Source organism: Haliotis rufescens, unplaced genomic scaffold (assembly GCF_023055435.1).
Source record: "Haliotis rufescens isolate VD_foot unplaced genomic scaffold, xgHalRufe1.0.p SCAF_18, whole genome shotgun sequence".
Classification (NCBI taxonomy): Eukaryota; Metazoa; Mollusca; class Gastropoda; order Lepetellida; family Haliotidae; genus Haliotis; species Haliotis rufescens.
Window position 1 is genome coordinate 9104700 of NW_025963868.1, and position 13984 is coordinate 9118683.

The window sequence follows — 13984 nt, forward strand, 5'->3', positions numbered from 1 at the left end:
AATATAAATAAGTATATTTCTGTGTTCCTAATTGATATTGAGATGGAAAACAGTATCTCTCTGATACAACTTGCCTCTGACAATCTTTTTATCAGTTAGCGTGTACACATCACGACTATCAAGCTCCTCGCAGCGATAGCCCATTGGCGGAGCCCTCTATACCAAGAATATAACGAAGGCGTCACGCGCTGGGAAGGAGCTTGATGGTATCTGACATTAATACAGGGTATAACTCTGATGAAAATGTAAATTTTCAATATATTGCAATACTTATCGCAATACAGGTTAATGTATGGCAATATATTGCAATACAAAATCCAGGTCAATACAGAGCCCTACTATTTATTAGAATTGGCCCAAAACTGGACAAGTTGAGATGGGAGTGAGTGAGTGAGTTGGGTTTAACGCCGCTTTTAACAGTATTCCAGTTATATCGCTGCGTGTCAGCTTAATGTGGGAGGAAAGCCTGAAGTGACGCAGGTCTTAGACGTTTACCACTTTCCGCGAAACCCACGAGCACGGGTATGGTGCTGACAAACCTAGAAACATAATCGGGGCGAACCAGGATTCGAACCCACAATCATAGGTTTCTGGCGTGCCCAAGGGATGCAACTCTGCACAGCAAATCGCGGCGCCTTAGACGACTGGGCCACCCGTGCCCCCAGTTGAGATAGGAAGAAAGGTTGTCGTAAATCTATGTTAAAGTGTGAGAGCTACGATCATCGTAGTACTACGACTGTTGTAAGTCTATGTTATAGAATGGGAGCTACGATCATCGTAGTACTACGACTGTTGTAAGTCTATGTTATAGAATGGGAGCTAGCATTACGAACCCTTTGTGGAGCGGGATCCAGTGGGAATGACACAATTCTATAAATAGACATCCAATCAAATAACACCATTTTCATGATTAGAACAAGAAGTTGTACCACCAATCACCAGAACAATTTTATACCCTCTCAAATAATTCTCATTAATTAGCACATTTTCCCAGGGCTTGGGAGTTAACTGACCATAAAAGTCCCGTTACAACCCTTGCCGAGTCCACTCTTAACTGTGACACCACATAGAACCTATACTACTACTAGAACTAACCTCAAATCAATATTAATGCTCATTCATATTTTATATTTTCCCTTTCACATTTCATCATTTTCATGAAGAAAATCAAATCATTCCTGTCTAACTTCACCACACAATCCACATCAACAAACCATATCTTACACACCAAAGGAGAGTATGCTCTATTCAGATTTCACCATATTCTTTGATTCCATGTCAAATCCATGAACCTAAAGGCTCATACACCCATAAAGTTCATACATGTTTGTTTGTTGTTTGACGCCGCACTCAACAATATGACGGCGGTCTGTAAATAATCGATTCTGGACCAGACAGTCCAGTGATTGATGTCATGGGCATCGATCCACGCAATTGGGATCGATGACATGCATCAAACCAAGTCAGCGAGCCTGACCACCCGATCCCGTTAGTCGCCTCTCACGACAAGCATAGTCGCCTTTTACGGCAAGCATGGGTTGCTGAAGACCTATTCTACCCCGGATCTTCACGGGTCCATACATGTATCTACCACTTGCTTTCAGTATAAGTACTTATCTCACCTCCATGTCAGAATGTTGAGATCTGATTGGTTCACGTGATCTTGATTAAGTACTTACGGAGGGAGATAAATTTCTGAGTGTGAGAATAAATGTCTTATACCCCGCCATGAAGAAACCAAGATGGACATTGACTTCTGAGCTGGGATAATAATCACTTGCACCCTGCTACAAGGCAAAAAGCTGCACATTGTTGTCAATCCAACAGCTATATTCTATCAATTTTCAATTTGCTTAAATTCTTTTGCAATGAAATTGAAACATGTCAGTAAGATAAATTCGTTGTAGTATCACTTGGGGTATATGTGGGTACATGCATGCCTTGTTATGTTTTATAGCACTTAGTTGATACAGCTACAACTTATTTTATTACGACAGTCTACCAATTGTCTTTGATATAAGCAATTGTCTACATCTACCAATTGTCTACATCTGCCAATTGTCTTTGATATAAGATATTGTCTACATTTACCAATTGTCTTTGATATAAGCAATTGTCTACATCTACCAATTGTCTACATCTGCCAATTGTCTTTGATATAAGATATTGTCTACATTTACCAATTGTCTTTGATATAAGCAATTGTCTACATCTACCAATTGTCTTCATCTGCCAATTGTCTTTGATATAAGATATTGTCTACATTTACCAATTGTCTTTGATATAAGCAATTGTCTACATCTACCAATTGTCTACATCTGCCAATTGTCTTTGATATAAGCAATTGTCTACATCTACCAATTGTCTTTGATATAAGCAATTGTCTACATAGCATAGCCCTGGCAAAACGTATTTAGATACATGTATTGAACAATCTCATCATTCATACACTGAAGTTGACTTAAGTTACATCTTTATTCAACCATATAAAAAATCAGAAGAAATGGGTGCATAGTCAGAAAGAAATGTGAACATTAGTGACTTGTAGTGTAACCATAGAGTTCTAGATAATTTTGGTCATTAAACAATATATCACGTGACTAAGCACGGGTCTGGGTAGTCCTGTTGGTACCCGGGTCCTACTCAGTACCCACCCGATCGGGGTACCCGAGTTACCCATCCCAGCCCTACTGGGTACATATATGTAGTACCCTAAGCCACAAAACTTAAGTAACATAAGTAACTAAGTAGGTCAGCATCCCAACACTGGCCCTGACTAAGCTAATATAGTACCCTTAACGACAACAGCCATCAGCTTAAGAAACAGTGAGTAACTACGTGGGTCAGCATCCCAACACTAGCCCTGACTAAGCTAATATAGTACCCTTAACGACAACAGCCATCAGCTTAAGAAACAGTGAGTAACTACGTGGGTCAGCATCCCAACACTAGCCCTGACTAAGCTAATATAGTACCCTTAACGACAACAGCCATCAGCTTAAGAAACAGTGAGTAACTACGTGGGTCAGCATCCCAACACTGGCCCTGACTAAGCTAATATAGTACCCTTAACGACAACGGCCATCAGCTTAAGAAACAGTGAGTAACTACGTAGGTCAGCATCCCAACACTGGCCCTGACTAAGCTAATATAGTACCCTTAACGACAACAGCCATCAGCTTAAGAAACAGTGAGTAACTACGTGGGTCAGCATCCCAACACTAGCCCTGACTAAGCTAATATAGTACCCTTAACGACAACAGCCATCAGCTTAAGAAACAGTGAGTAACTACGTGGGTCAGCATCCCAACACTGGCCCTGACTAAGCTAATATAGTACCCTTAACGACAACGGCCATCAGCTTAAGAAACAGTGAGTAACTACGTGGGTCAGCATCCCAACACTGGCCCTGACTAAGCTAATATAGTACCCTTAACGACAACAGCCATCAGCTTAAGAAACAGTGAGTAACTACGTGGGTCAGCATCCCAACACTGGCCCTGACTAAGCTAATATAGTACCCTTAACGACAACGGCCATTAGCTTAAGAAACAGTGAGTAACTACGCGGGTCAGCATCCCAACACTGGCCCTGACTAAGCTAATATAGTACCCTTAACGACAACGGCCATCAGCTTAAGAAACAGTGAGTAACTACGTAGGTCGGCATCCCAACACTGGCCCTGACTAAGCTAATATAGTACCTTAACGACAACAGCCATCAGCTTAAGAAACAGTGAGTAACTACGTAGGTCAGCATCCCAACACTGGCCCTGACTAAGGGGGATGGAGGTAGTTTGCTATAACTTTTGTTAGACAAGATATGTTTTGGTCACTGTCTGAAATCATTTCTGTGCAGTGGGGAGCCAATAGCTCCACATCGTCTCACAATAGTTTCACAATAGTTTCACAATAGTTTCACAATAGTTTCACAAACAGATATTTGGTTTACATCCAGCATACTGATACATGATTTTTGTCCAGGCTCACCTCCACCAATGATATCACATGGTCACATAATAGACAGACAGACACTCAGACACAGACAGACACTCAGACACAGACAGACAGACAAAAAGACAGACAGAAACACACACACACACACACTCACAGACAGACACACATACACACACACACACACTCACAGACAGACACACATACACACACAGACAGACACACACAAACATACACAGGCAGACAGACAGACACATACTCACAGACAGACACACACACACACACACACACACTCACAGACAGACACACACAAACAGACAGATACCCAGACAGACAGACAGACACACACACACTCACAGACAGACAGACACACACACACACACACACACTCACAGACAGACACACTGTCAAAACAAGCTAGCCCCACTCCTCGGCCTATGTAGACAATAATACAGACATGGGAACATCAAACCTTTGTTTGACTAATACTGAAAACCCAATCATGGGGGTCAATCACAACCCTTTCAGATAAGAAAATATAACCACTAATGGTCAGTCCAGTTGTGGGTGGGTCAAGCAGTGACCCGGGTAGATGGTGGAACCTTGCATATACAGCTTCATTGTGACTATAGGACAACTGTTGACGATGTTGCGGTCTCCTCAGCCGAGGTCCGGTGAACTCTGGAAGGTGATCTCTGGCGCTGGCTTGTGAAGCTCGAAGATCAGGACCTGGGATGCAGGAAACAACATGGAGACTTGATGCAGTGCTTGTGCACACACTTTCAAGAAACACTGAAGTTTTACCAGTGACAGATATCTAATAATGCAGTCAACAATATTCCATATTAATTACACCATGTATCTATAATTGGTATTTGAAGACAATAAACTTGATGATGATAAATATTAATGTCAAATATCTCAAGGTAGAAATATCTCATTTCAATTTTGTGTGAATGTTGGTCAATGACTTTTAAAATTTGTGTGAATCCTGTTCAAGTACGTTTTCAGTCTATTTGAATGCTATTTGAGCACTTGTCAAGTTTGTGTGAATGTTTGTTGGAGCACTTGTCAAGTTTGTGTGAATGTTTGTTTGAGCACTTGTCAAGTTTGTGTGAATGTTTGTTTGAGCACTTGTCAAGTTTGTGTGAATGTTTGTTTGAGCACTTGTCAAGTTTGTGTGAATGCTTGTTTGAGCACTTGTCAAGTTTGTGTGAATGTTTGTTTGAGCACTTGTCAAGTTTGTGTGAATGTTTGTTTGAGCACTTGTCAAGTTTGTGTGAATGTTTGTTGGAGCACTTGTCAAGTTTGTATGAATGTTTGTTTGAGCACTTGTCAAGTTTGTGTGAATGTTTGTTTGAGCACTTGTCAAGTTTGTGTGAATGTTTGTTTGAGCACTTGTCAAGTTTGTGTGAATGTTTGTTTGAGCACTTGTCAAGTTTGTGTGAATGTTTGTTTGAGCACTTGTCAAGTTTGTGTGAATGTTTGTTGGAGCACTTGTCAAGTTTGTGTGAATGTTTGTTTGAGCACTTGTCAAGTTTGTGTGAATGTTTGTTTGAGCACTTGTCAAGTTTGTGTGAATGTTTGTTTGAGCACTTGTCAAGTTTGTGTGAATGTTTGTTTGAGCACTTGTCAAGTTTTTGTGAATGTTTGTTGGAGCACTTGTCAAGTTTGTATGAATGTTTGTTTGAGCACTTGTCAAGTTTGTGTGAATGTTTGTTTGAGCACTTGTCAAGTTTGTGTGAATGTTTGTTTGAGCACTTGTCAAGTTTGTGTGAATGTTTGTTTGAGCACTTGTCAAGTTTGTGTGAATGTTTGTTGGAGCACTTGTCAAGTTTGTGTGAATGTTTGTTTGAGCACTTGTCAAGTTTGTGTGAATGTTTGTTTGAGCACTTGTCAAGTTTGTGTGAATGTTTGTTTGAGCACTTGTCAAGTTTGTGTGAATGTTTGTTTGAGCACTTGTCAAGTTTGTGTGAATGTTTGTTTGAGCACTTGTCAAGTTTGTGTGAATGTTTGTTTGAGCACTTTCAACCAGACTGTCCCTACCTCGTTTGTACCAGTCTTAAGGATTGGCGCCGGCACATACAGAGTCTTCTGGGGTCCGATGTTCCAGTACCGCCCGAGGTTGAAGCCATTGATGAACACCACACCCTTCTTCCAACCCTACAAAACAAACAACAGTTTGGGATCGTGGATATACCACTCCCTTCTTCCAACCCTGACAAAACAAACAACAGTTTGGGATCGTGGATACACCACTCCCTTCTTCCAACCCTGACAAAACAAACAACAGTTTGGGATCGTGGATATACCAATCCTTTTTTTATCAAAAGTGGTAAACAAATAATCAAACGCTACTTTTTTCCCCCCCCACACACACATGTCTAAATATTTTGTGATCCTTCATCATTAAGGTGGATGTCATACAGACAAGGTGCTCCCCATCCCCCCCTCAACACCTGTCATACCTTCATCAGGTAGGTGTCATTCAGACAAGGTGCTGCCCATCCCCCCTCAACACCTGTCATACCTTCATCAGGTAGGTGTCATACAGACAGGGTGCTCCCCATCCCCCCTCAACACCTGTCATACCTTCATCAGGTAGGTGTCATACAGACAGGTTGCTAACCATCCCCCCTCAACACCTGTCATACCTTCATCAGGTAGGTGTCATACAGACAAGGTGCTCCCCATCCCCCCCCCCCCCCCTCAACTCAACACCTGTCATACCTTCATCAGGTAGGTGTCATACAGACAGGATGCTCCCCACCCCCCCCTCAACACCTGTCATACCTTCATCAGGTAGGTGTCATACAGACAAGGTGCTCCCCCCCTCCCCCTCAACACCTGTCATACCTACATCAGGTAGGTGTCATACAGACAAGGTGCTCCTCCCTCCCCCTCAACACCTGTCATACATTCATCAGGTAGGTGTCATACAGACAAGGTGCTCCCCATCCCCCCTCAACACCTGTCATACCTTCATCAGGTAGGTGTCATACAGACAAGGTGCTCCTCCCCCCCCCCCCCTCAACACCAGTCATACATTCATCAAGTAGGTGTCTGTAGGTGTCATACATTCATCAAGTAGGTGTCTGTTGGTGTCATACATTCATCAAGTAGGTGTCTGTAGGTGTCAAACATTCATCAAGTAGGTGTCTGTAGGTGTCATACATTCATCAAGTAGGTGTCTGTATGTGTCATACATTCATCAAGTAGGTGTCTGTAGGTGTCATACATTCATCGAATAGGTGTCTGTAGGTGTCATATATTCATCAAGTAGGTGTCCGTAAGTGTCATACATTCATCAAGTAGGTGTCTGTAGGTGTCATACATTCACCAAGCAGATGTCTGTAGGTCTCTTGCATTCATCAAGTAGGTGTCTGTAGGTGTCATACATTCATCAAGTAGGTGTCTGTTGGTGTCATATATTCATCAAGTAGGTGTCTGTAGGTGTCAAACATTCATCAAATAGGTGTCTGTAGGTGTCATACATTCACCAAGCAGATGTCTGTAGGTCTCTTGCATTCATCAAGTAGGTGTCTGTAGGTGTCATACATTCATCAAGTAGGTGTCTGTTGGTGTCATATATTCATCAAGTAGGTGTCTGTAGGTGTCAAACATTCATCAAATAGGTGTCTGTAGGTGTCATACATTCATCAAGTAGGTGTCTGGAGGTGTCAAACATTCATCAAGTAGGTGTCTGCAGGTGTCATACATTCATCAAGTAGGTGTCTGTTGGTGTCATATATTGATCAAGTAGGTGTCTGTAGGTGTCATACATTCATCAAGTAGGTGTCTGTTGGTGTCATACATTCATCAAATAGGTGTCTGTAGGTGTCATATATTCATAAAGCAGGTGTCTGTATGTATCATACATTCATCAAGCAGGTGTCTGTTGGTGTCATACATTCATCAAGCAGGTGACTGTAGGTGTCATACATTCATCAAGTAGGTGTCTGTAGGTGTCAAACATTCATCAAGTAGGTGTCTGTAGGTGTCATACATTCATCAAGTAGGTGTCTGTTGGTGTCATACATTCATCAAGTAGGTGTCTGTAGGTGTCATACATTCATCAAGTAGGTGTCTGGAGGTGTCATACATTCATCAAGTAGGTGTCTGGAGGTGTCATACATTCATCAAGCAGATGTCTGTAGGTGTCATACATTCATCAAGTAGGTGTCTGTTGGTGTCATATATTGATCAAGTAGGTGTCTGTAGGTGTCATACATTCATCAAGTAGGTGTCTGTTGGTGTCATACATTCATCAAATAGGTGTCTGTAGGTGTCATATATTCATAAAGCAGGTGTCTGTATGTATCATACATTCATCAAGCAGGTGTCTGTTGGTGTCATACATTCATCAAGCAGGTGTCTGTAGGTGTCATACATTCATCAAGTAGGTGTCTGTAGGTGTCAAACATTCATCAAGTAGGTGTCTGTAGGTGTCATACATTCATCAAGTAGGTGTCTGTTGGTGTCATACATTCATCAAGTAGGTGTCTGTTGGTGTCATATATTCATCAAGTAGGTGTATGTAAGTGTCATACATTCATCAAGTAGGTGGCTGGAGGTGTCAAACATTCATCAAGTAGGTGTCTGTAGGTGTCATACATTCATCAAGCAGATGTCTGTAGGTGTCATACATTCATCAAGTAGGTGTCTGTTGGTGTCATACATTGATCAAGTAGGTGTCTGTAGGTGTCATACATTCATCAAGTAGGTGTCTGTTGGTGTCATACATTCATCAAATAGGTGTCTGTAGGTGTCATATATTCATAAAGCAGGTGTCTGTATGTATCATACATTCATCAAGCAGGTGTCTGTTGGTGTCATACATTCATCAAGCAGGTGTCTGTAGGTGTCATACATTCATCAAGTAGGTGTCTGTAGGTGTCAAACATTCATCAAGTAGGTGTCTGTAGGTGTCATACATTCATCAAGTAGGTGTCTGTTGGTGTCATACATTCATCAAGTAGGTGTCTGTTGGTGTCATATATTCATCAAGTAGGTGTATGTAAGTGTCATACATTCATCAAGTAGGTGGCTGGAGGTGTCAAACATTCATCAAGTAGGTGTCTGTAGGTGTCATACATTCATCAAGCAGATGTCTGTAGGTGTCATACATTCATCAAGCAGATGTCTGTAGGTGTCATACATTCATCAAGTAGGTGTCTGTTGGTGTCATATATTCATCAAGCAGATGTCTGTAGGTGTCATGCATTCATCATGTAGTTGTCTGTAGGTGTCATACATTCATAAAGCAGATGTATGTAGGTGTCATACATTCATCAAGCAGGTGTCTGTAGGTGTCATACATTCATCAAGCAGGTGTCTGTAGGTGTCATACATTCATAAAGCAGGTGTATGTAGGTGTCATACATTCACCAAGCAGGTGTCTGTAGGTGTCTGTAGGTGTCATACCTTCACCAAGAGGTAGGTGTCCCTAGGTTCCTCGGCTATTTTCAGCTCGGTCCGGTACATGCAGGGAGTGTTGACCTGGACCTCGAACGGCTTCCACTCACTCGTCCTGGAGAGCCTATATATAGATGATCACACTTTTATACGCTTGATCAATGGAAACCAGATAAGGATAACCATTCTATTTACATACCAGTCCAGGCTAATAAAGTCTCTTTGTACTCACCTGCACCAGTTCACTATAATCATCTGTCCAGGTTAATGAGGTCTGACTGTACTCACCTGTAAAGGTTAACGAGGTCTGACTGTACTCACCTGTCAATGTTAACGAGGTCTGACTGTACTCACCCGTCAAGGTTAACGAGGTCTGACTGTACTCACCTGTTAAGGTGAACGAGGTCTGACTACTCATATCTCAAGGTTACTGAGGTCTGACTGTACTCACCTGTTGACGTAAGACTTGTCAAAGTCGAGGGGGAAGATCTTCCAGTCCTCCAACTTCTTCTCATCCAGGTAGACATCACCACTCAGTCCTAGAAACACACAAAACAACTTATCATACTGTTCACTACGTAGTGTCTCACCCACACTGTAGCAACTCAACCAAACTGTAGCAACTCACCCACACTGTAACAACTCGCCCACACTGTAGTAACTCACCCACACTGTAGCAACTCACAACTCCCCAACACTGTAACAACTCACCCACACTGTAGCAACTCACTACTCACAACTCCCCAACACTGTAACAACTCACCCACACTGTAGCAACTCCCCAACACTGTAGCAACTCCCCAACACTGTAGCAACTCACTACTCCCCAACACGGTAACAACTCACCCACACTGTAGCAACTCACTATTCACAACTCCCCAACACTGTAACAACTCATCCACACTGTAGCAACTCACTACTCACAACTCCCCAACACTGTAACAACTCACCCACACTGTAGCAACTCCCCAACACTGTAGCAACTCACTACTCCCCAACACTGTAACAACTCACCCACACTGTAGCAACTCACTACTCACAACTCCCCCACACTGTAGCAGCTCACCTCACACTGTAGCAACTCACCCACACTGTAGCAACTCCCCAACACTGTAACAACTCACCCACACTGTAGCAACTCACTACTCACCAACACTGTAACAACTCACCCACACTGTAGCAACTCACTACTCACAACTCCCCCACACTGTAGCAGCTCACCTCACACTGTAGCAACTCACCCACACTGTAGCAACTCCCCAACACTGTAACAACTCACCCACACTGTAGCAACTCACTACTCACCCACACTGTAACAACTCACCCACACTGTAGCAACTCACTACTCACTACTCACCAACACTGTAACAACTCACCCACACTGTCGCAGCTAACCCAACACTCACCTTTGCGCTGTGAGTTGAGTATCTCCGACCCAGCTAGGATGTAGTTAACACGACCCAGGTTCTCCACAACAACGTCCAGCACTGTGTCCGCCTGAAACACAAACCCTTTCTGTCAGGAACCTGGAGATAACACCACCACCCACTATCTGAGGTGGTCATACTGTTACAGTAGAAGGTTGTCACAGTACACACTGTGTCCGCCTGAAACACAAACCCTTTCTGTCAGGAACCTGGAGATAACACCACCACCCACTATCTGATGTGGTCATACTGTTACAGTAGAAGGTTGTCACAGTACACGCTGTGTCCGCCTGAAACACAAACCCTTTCTGTCAGGAACCTGGAGATAACACCACCACCCACTATCTGAGGTTGTCATACTGTTACAGTAGAATGTTGTCACAGTACACGCTGTGTCCGCCTGAAACATAAACCCTTTCTGTCAGGAACCTGGAGATAACACCACCACCCACTATCTGAGGTGGTCCTACTGTTACAGTAGAAGGTTGTCACAGTACACGCTGTGTCCGCCTGTCAGGAACCTGGAGATAACACCACCACCCACTATCTGAGGTGGTCCTACTGTTACAGTGGAATGTTGTCACAGTACACGCTGTGTCCGCCTGAAACACAAACCCTTTCTGTCAGGAACCTGGAGATAACACCACCACCCACTATCTGAGGTGGTCATACTGTTACAGTGGAATGTTGTCACAGTACACGCTGTGTCCGCCTGAAACACAAACCCTTTCTGTCAGGAACCTGGAGATAACACCACCACCCACTATCTGAGGTGGTCATACTGTTACAGTAGAAGGTTGTCACAGTACACACTGTGTCCGCCTGAAACACAAACCCTTTCTGTCAGGAACCTGGAGATAACACCACCACCCACTATCTGAGGTGGTCATACTGTTACAGTAGAAGGTTGTCACAGTACACGCTGTGTCCGCCTGAAACACAAACCCTTTCTGTCAGGAACCTGGAGATAACACCACCACCCACTATCTGAGGTGGTCATACTGTTACAGTAGAAGGTTGTCACAGTACACGCTGTGTCCGCCTGTCAGGAACCTGGAGATAACACCACCAACCACTATCTGAGGTGGTCATACTGTTACAGTAGAAGGTTGTCACAGTACACACTGTGTCCGCCTGAAACACAAACCCTTTCTGTCAGGAACCTGGAGATAACACCACCACCCACTATCTGAGGTGGTCATACTGTTACAGTAGAAGGTTGTCACAGTACACGCTGTGTCCGCCTGTCAGGAACCTGGAGATAACACCACCAACCACTATCTGAGGTGGTCATACTGTTACAGTAGAAGGTTGTCACAGTACACGCTGTGTCCGCCTGTCAGGAACCTGGAGATAACACCACCAACCACTATCTGAGGTGGTCATACTGTTACAGTAGAAGGTTGTCACAGTACACGCTGTGTCCGCCTGAAACACAAACCCTTTCTGTCAGGAACCTGGAGATAACACCACCACCCACTATCTGAGGTGGTCATACTGTTACAGTAGAAGGTTGTCACAGTACACGCTGTGTCCGCCTGTCAGGAACCTGGAGATAACACCACCAACCACTATCTGAGGTGGTCATACTGTTACAGTAGAAGGTTGTCACAGTACACACTGTGTCCGCCTGAAACACAAACCCTTTCTGTCAGGAACCTGGAGATAACACCACCACCCACTATCTGAGGTGGTCATACTGTTACAGTAGAAGGTTGTCACAGTACACGCTGTGTCCGCCTGTCAGGAACCTGGAGATAACACCACCAACCACTATCTGAGGTGGTCATACTGTTACAGTAGAAGGTTGTCACAGTACACGCTGTGTCCGCCTGTCAGGAACCTGGAGATAACACCACCACCCACTATCTGAGGTGGTCATACTGTTACAGTAGAAGGTTGTCACAGTACACGCTGTGTCCGCCTGTCAGGAACCTGGAGATAACACCACCACCCACTATCTGAGGTGGTCACACTGTTACAGTAGAAGGTTGTCACAGTACACGCTGTGTCTGCCTGTCAGGAACCTGGAGATAACACCACCACCCACTATCTGAGGTGGTCACACTGTTACAGTAGAAGGTTGTCACAGTACAAGCTGTGTCTGCCTGTCAGGAACCTGGAGATAACACCACCAACCACTATCTGAGGTGGTCACACTGTTACAGTAGAAGGTTGTCACAGTACACGCTGTGTCTGCCTGTCAGGAACCTGGAGATAACACCACCACCCACTATCTGAGGTGGTCATACTGTTACAGTGGAAGGTTGTCACAGTACACGCTGTGTCTGCCTGAAACACAAACCCTTTCTGTCAGGAACCTGGAGATAACACCACCACCCACTATCTGAGGTGGTCACACTGTTACAGTAGAAGGTTGTCAAAGTACACGCTGTGTCCGCCTGTCAGGAACCTGGAGATAACACCACCACCCACTATCTGAGGTGGTCACACTGTTACAGTGGAAGGTTGTCACAGTACACGCTGTGTCTGCCTGTCAGGAACCTGGAGATAACACCACCACCCACTATCTGAGGTGGTCACACTGTTACAGTGGAAGGTTGTCACAGTACACACTGTGTCCGCCTGTCAGGAACCTGGAGATAACACCACCACCCACTATCTGAGGTGGTCACACTGTTACAGTGGAAGGTTGTCACAGTACACGCTGTGTCTGCCTGAAACACAAACCCTTTCTGTCAGGAACCTGGAGATAACACCACCACCCACTATCTGAGGTGGTCACACTGTTACAGTGGAAGGTTGTCACAGTACACACTGTGTCCGCCTGTCAGGAACCTGGAGATAACACCACCACCCACTATCTGAGGTGGTCACACTGTTACAGTGGAAGGTTGTCACAGTACACGCTGTGTCCCCATCCATGTATACAGTTCCCTGCAGATGCAGTGAGTGAGTGAGTGAGTGAGTCGGGCTTAAGGCCACTTGTAACAGTGAGTGAGTGCGATTGTGCATTCGTGTGAGTGAGTGAGTGAGTGAGTGAGTGGGGCTTAAGGCCACTTTTAACAGTGAGTGAGTGCGATTGTGCATTCGTGTGAGTGAGGGAATTTGGTTTAAGGCCACTTTTAACAGTGAGTGAGTGAGTGTGATTGTGTGCATAAGTGCGATCGTGTGAGTGAGTGAGTGAGTGAGTGAGTGAGTGAGTGAGTTGGGTTTAACGATGCTTTT

General features: G+C 44.1%; 1 protein-coding gene across 1 annotated transcript in view; it reads right to left on the reverse strand.

Moving 5' to 3' along the window:
• Window positions 1-4282: 4282 nt before the first annotated feature.
• The window catches only part of LOC124126605 (beta-galactosidase-1-like protein 2), an 82120-nt gene continuing 72418 nt past the window's right edge, over window positions 4283-13984 (reverse strand). The window contains exons 14-18 of the mRNA XM_048398181.1: window positions 10775-10865; window positions 9820-9907; window positions 9378-9492; window positions 6000-6116; window positions 4283-4682 (exon numbers count right to left, since the gene is read on the reverse strand). Of these exons, the coding sequence (XP_048254138.1) occupies window positions 4614-4682; window positions 6000-6116; window positions 9378-9492; window positions 9820-9907; window positions 10775-10865 (480 nt within the window). The 3' untranslated portion in view covers window positions 4283-4613. The remainder of the gene's footprint in view (window positions 4683-5999; window positions 6117-9377; window positions 9493-9819; window positions 9908-10774; window positions 10866-13984) is intronic.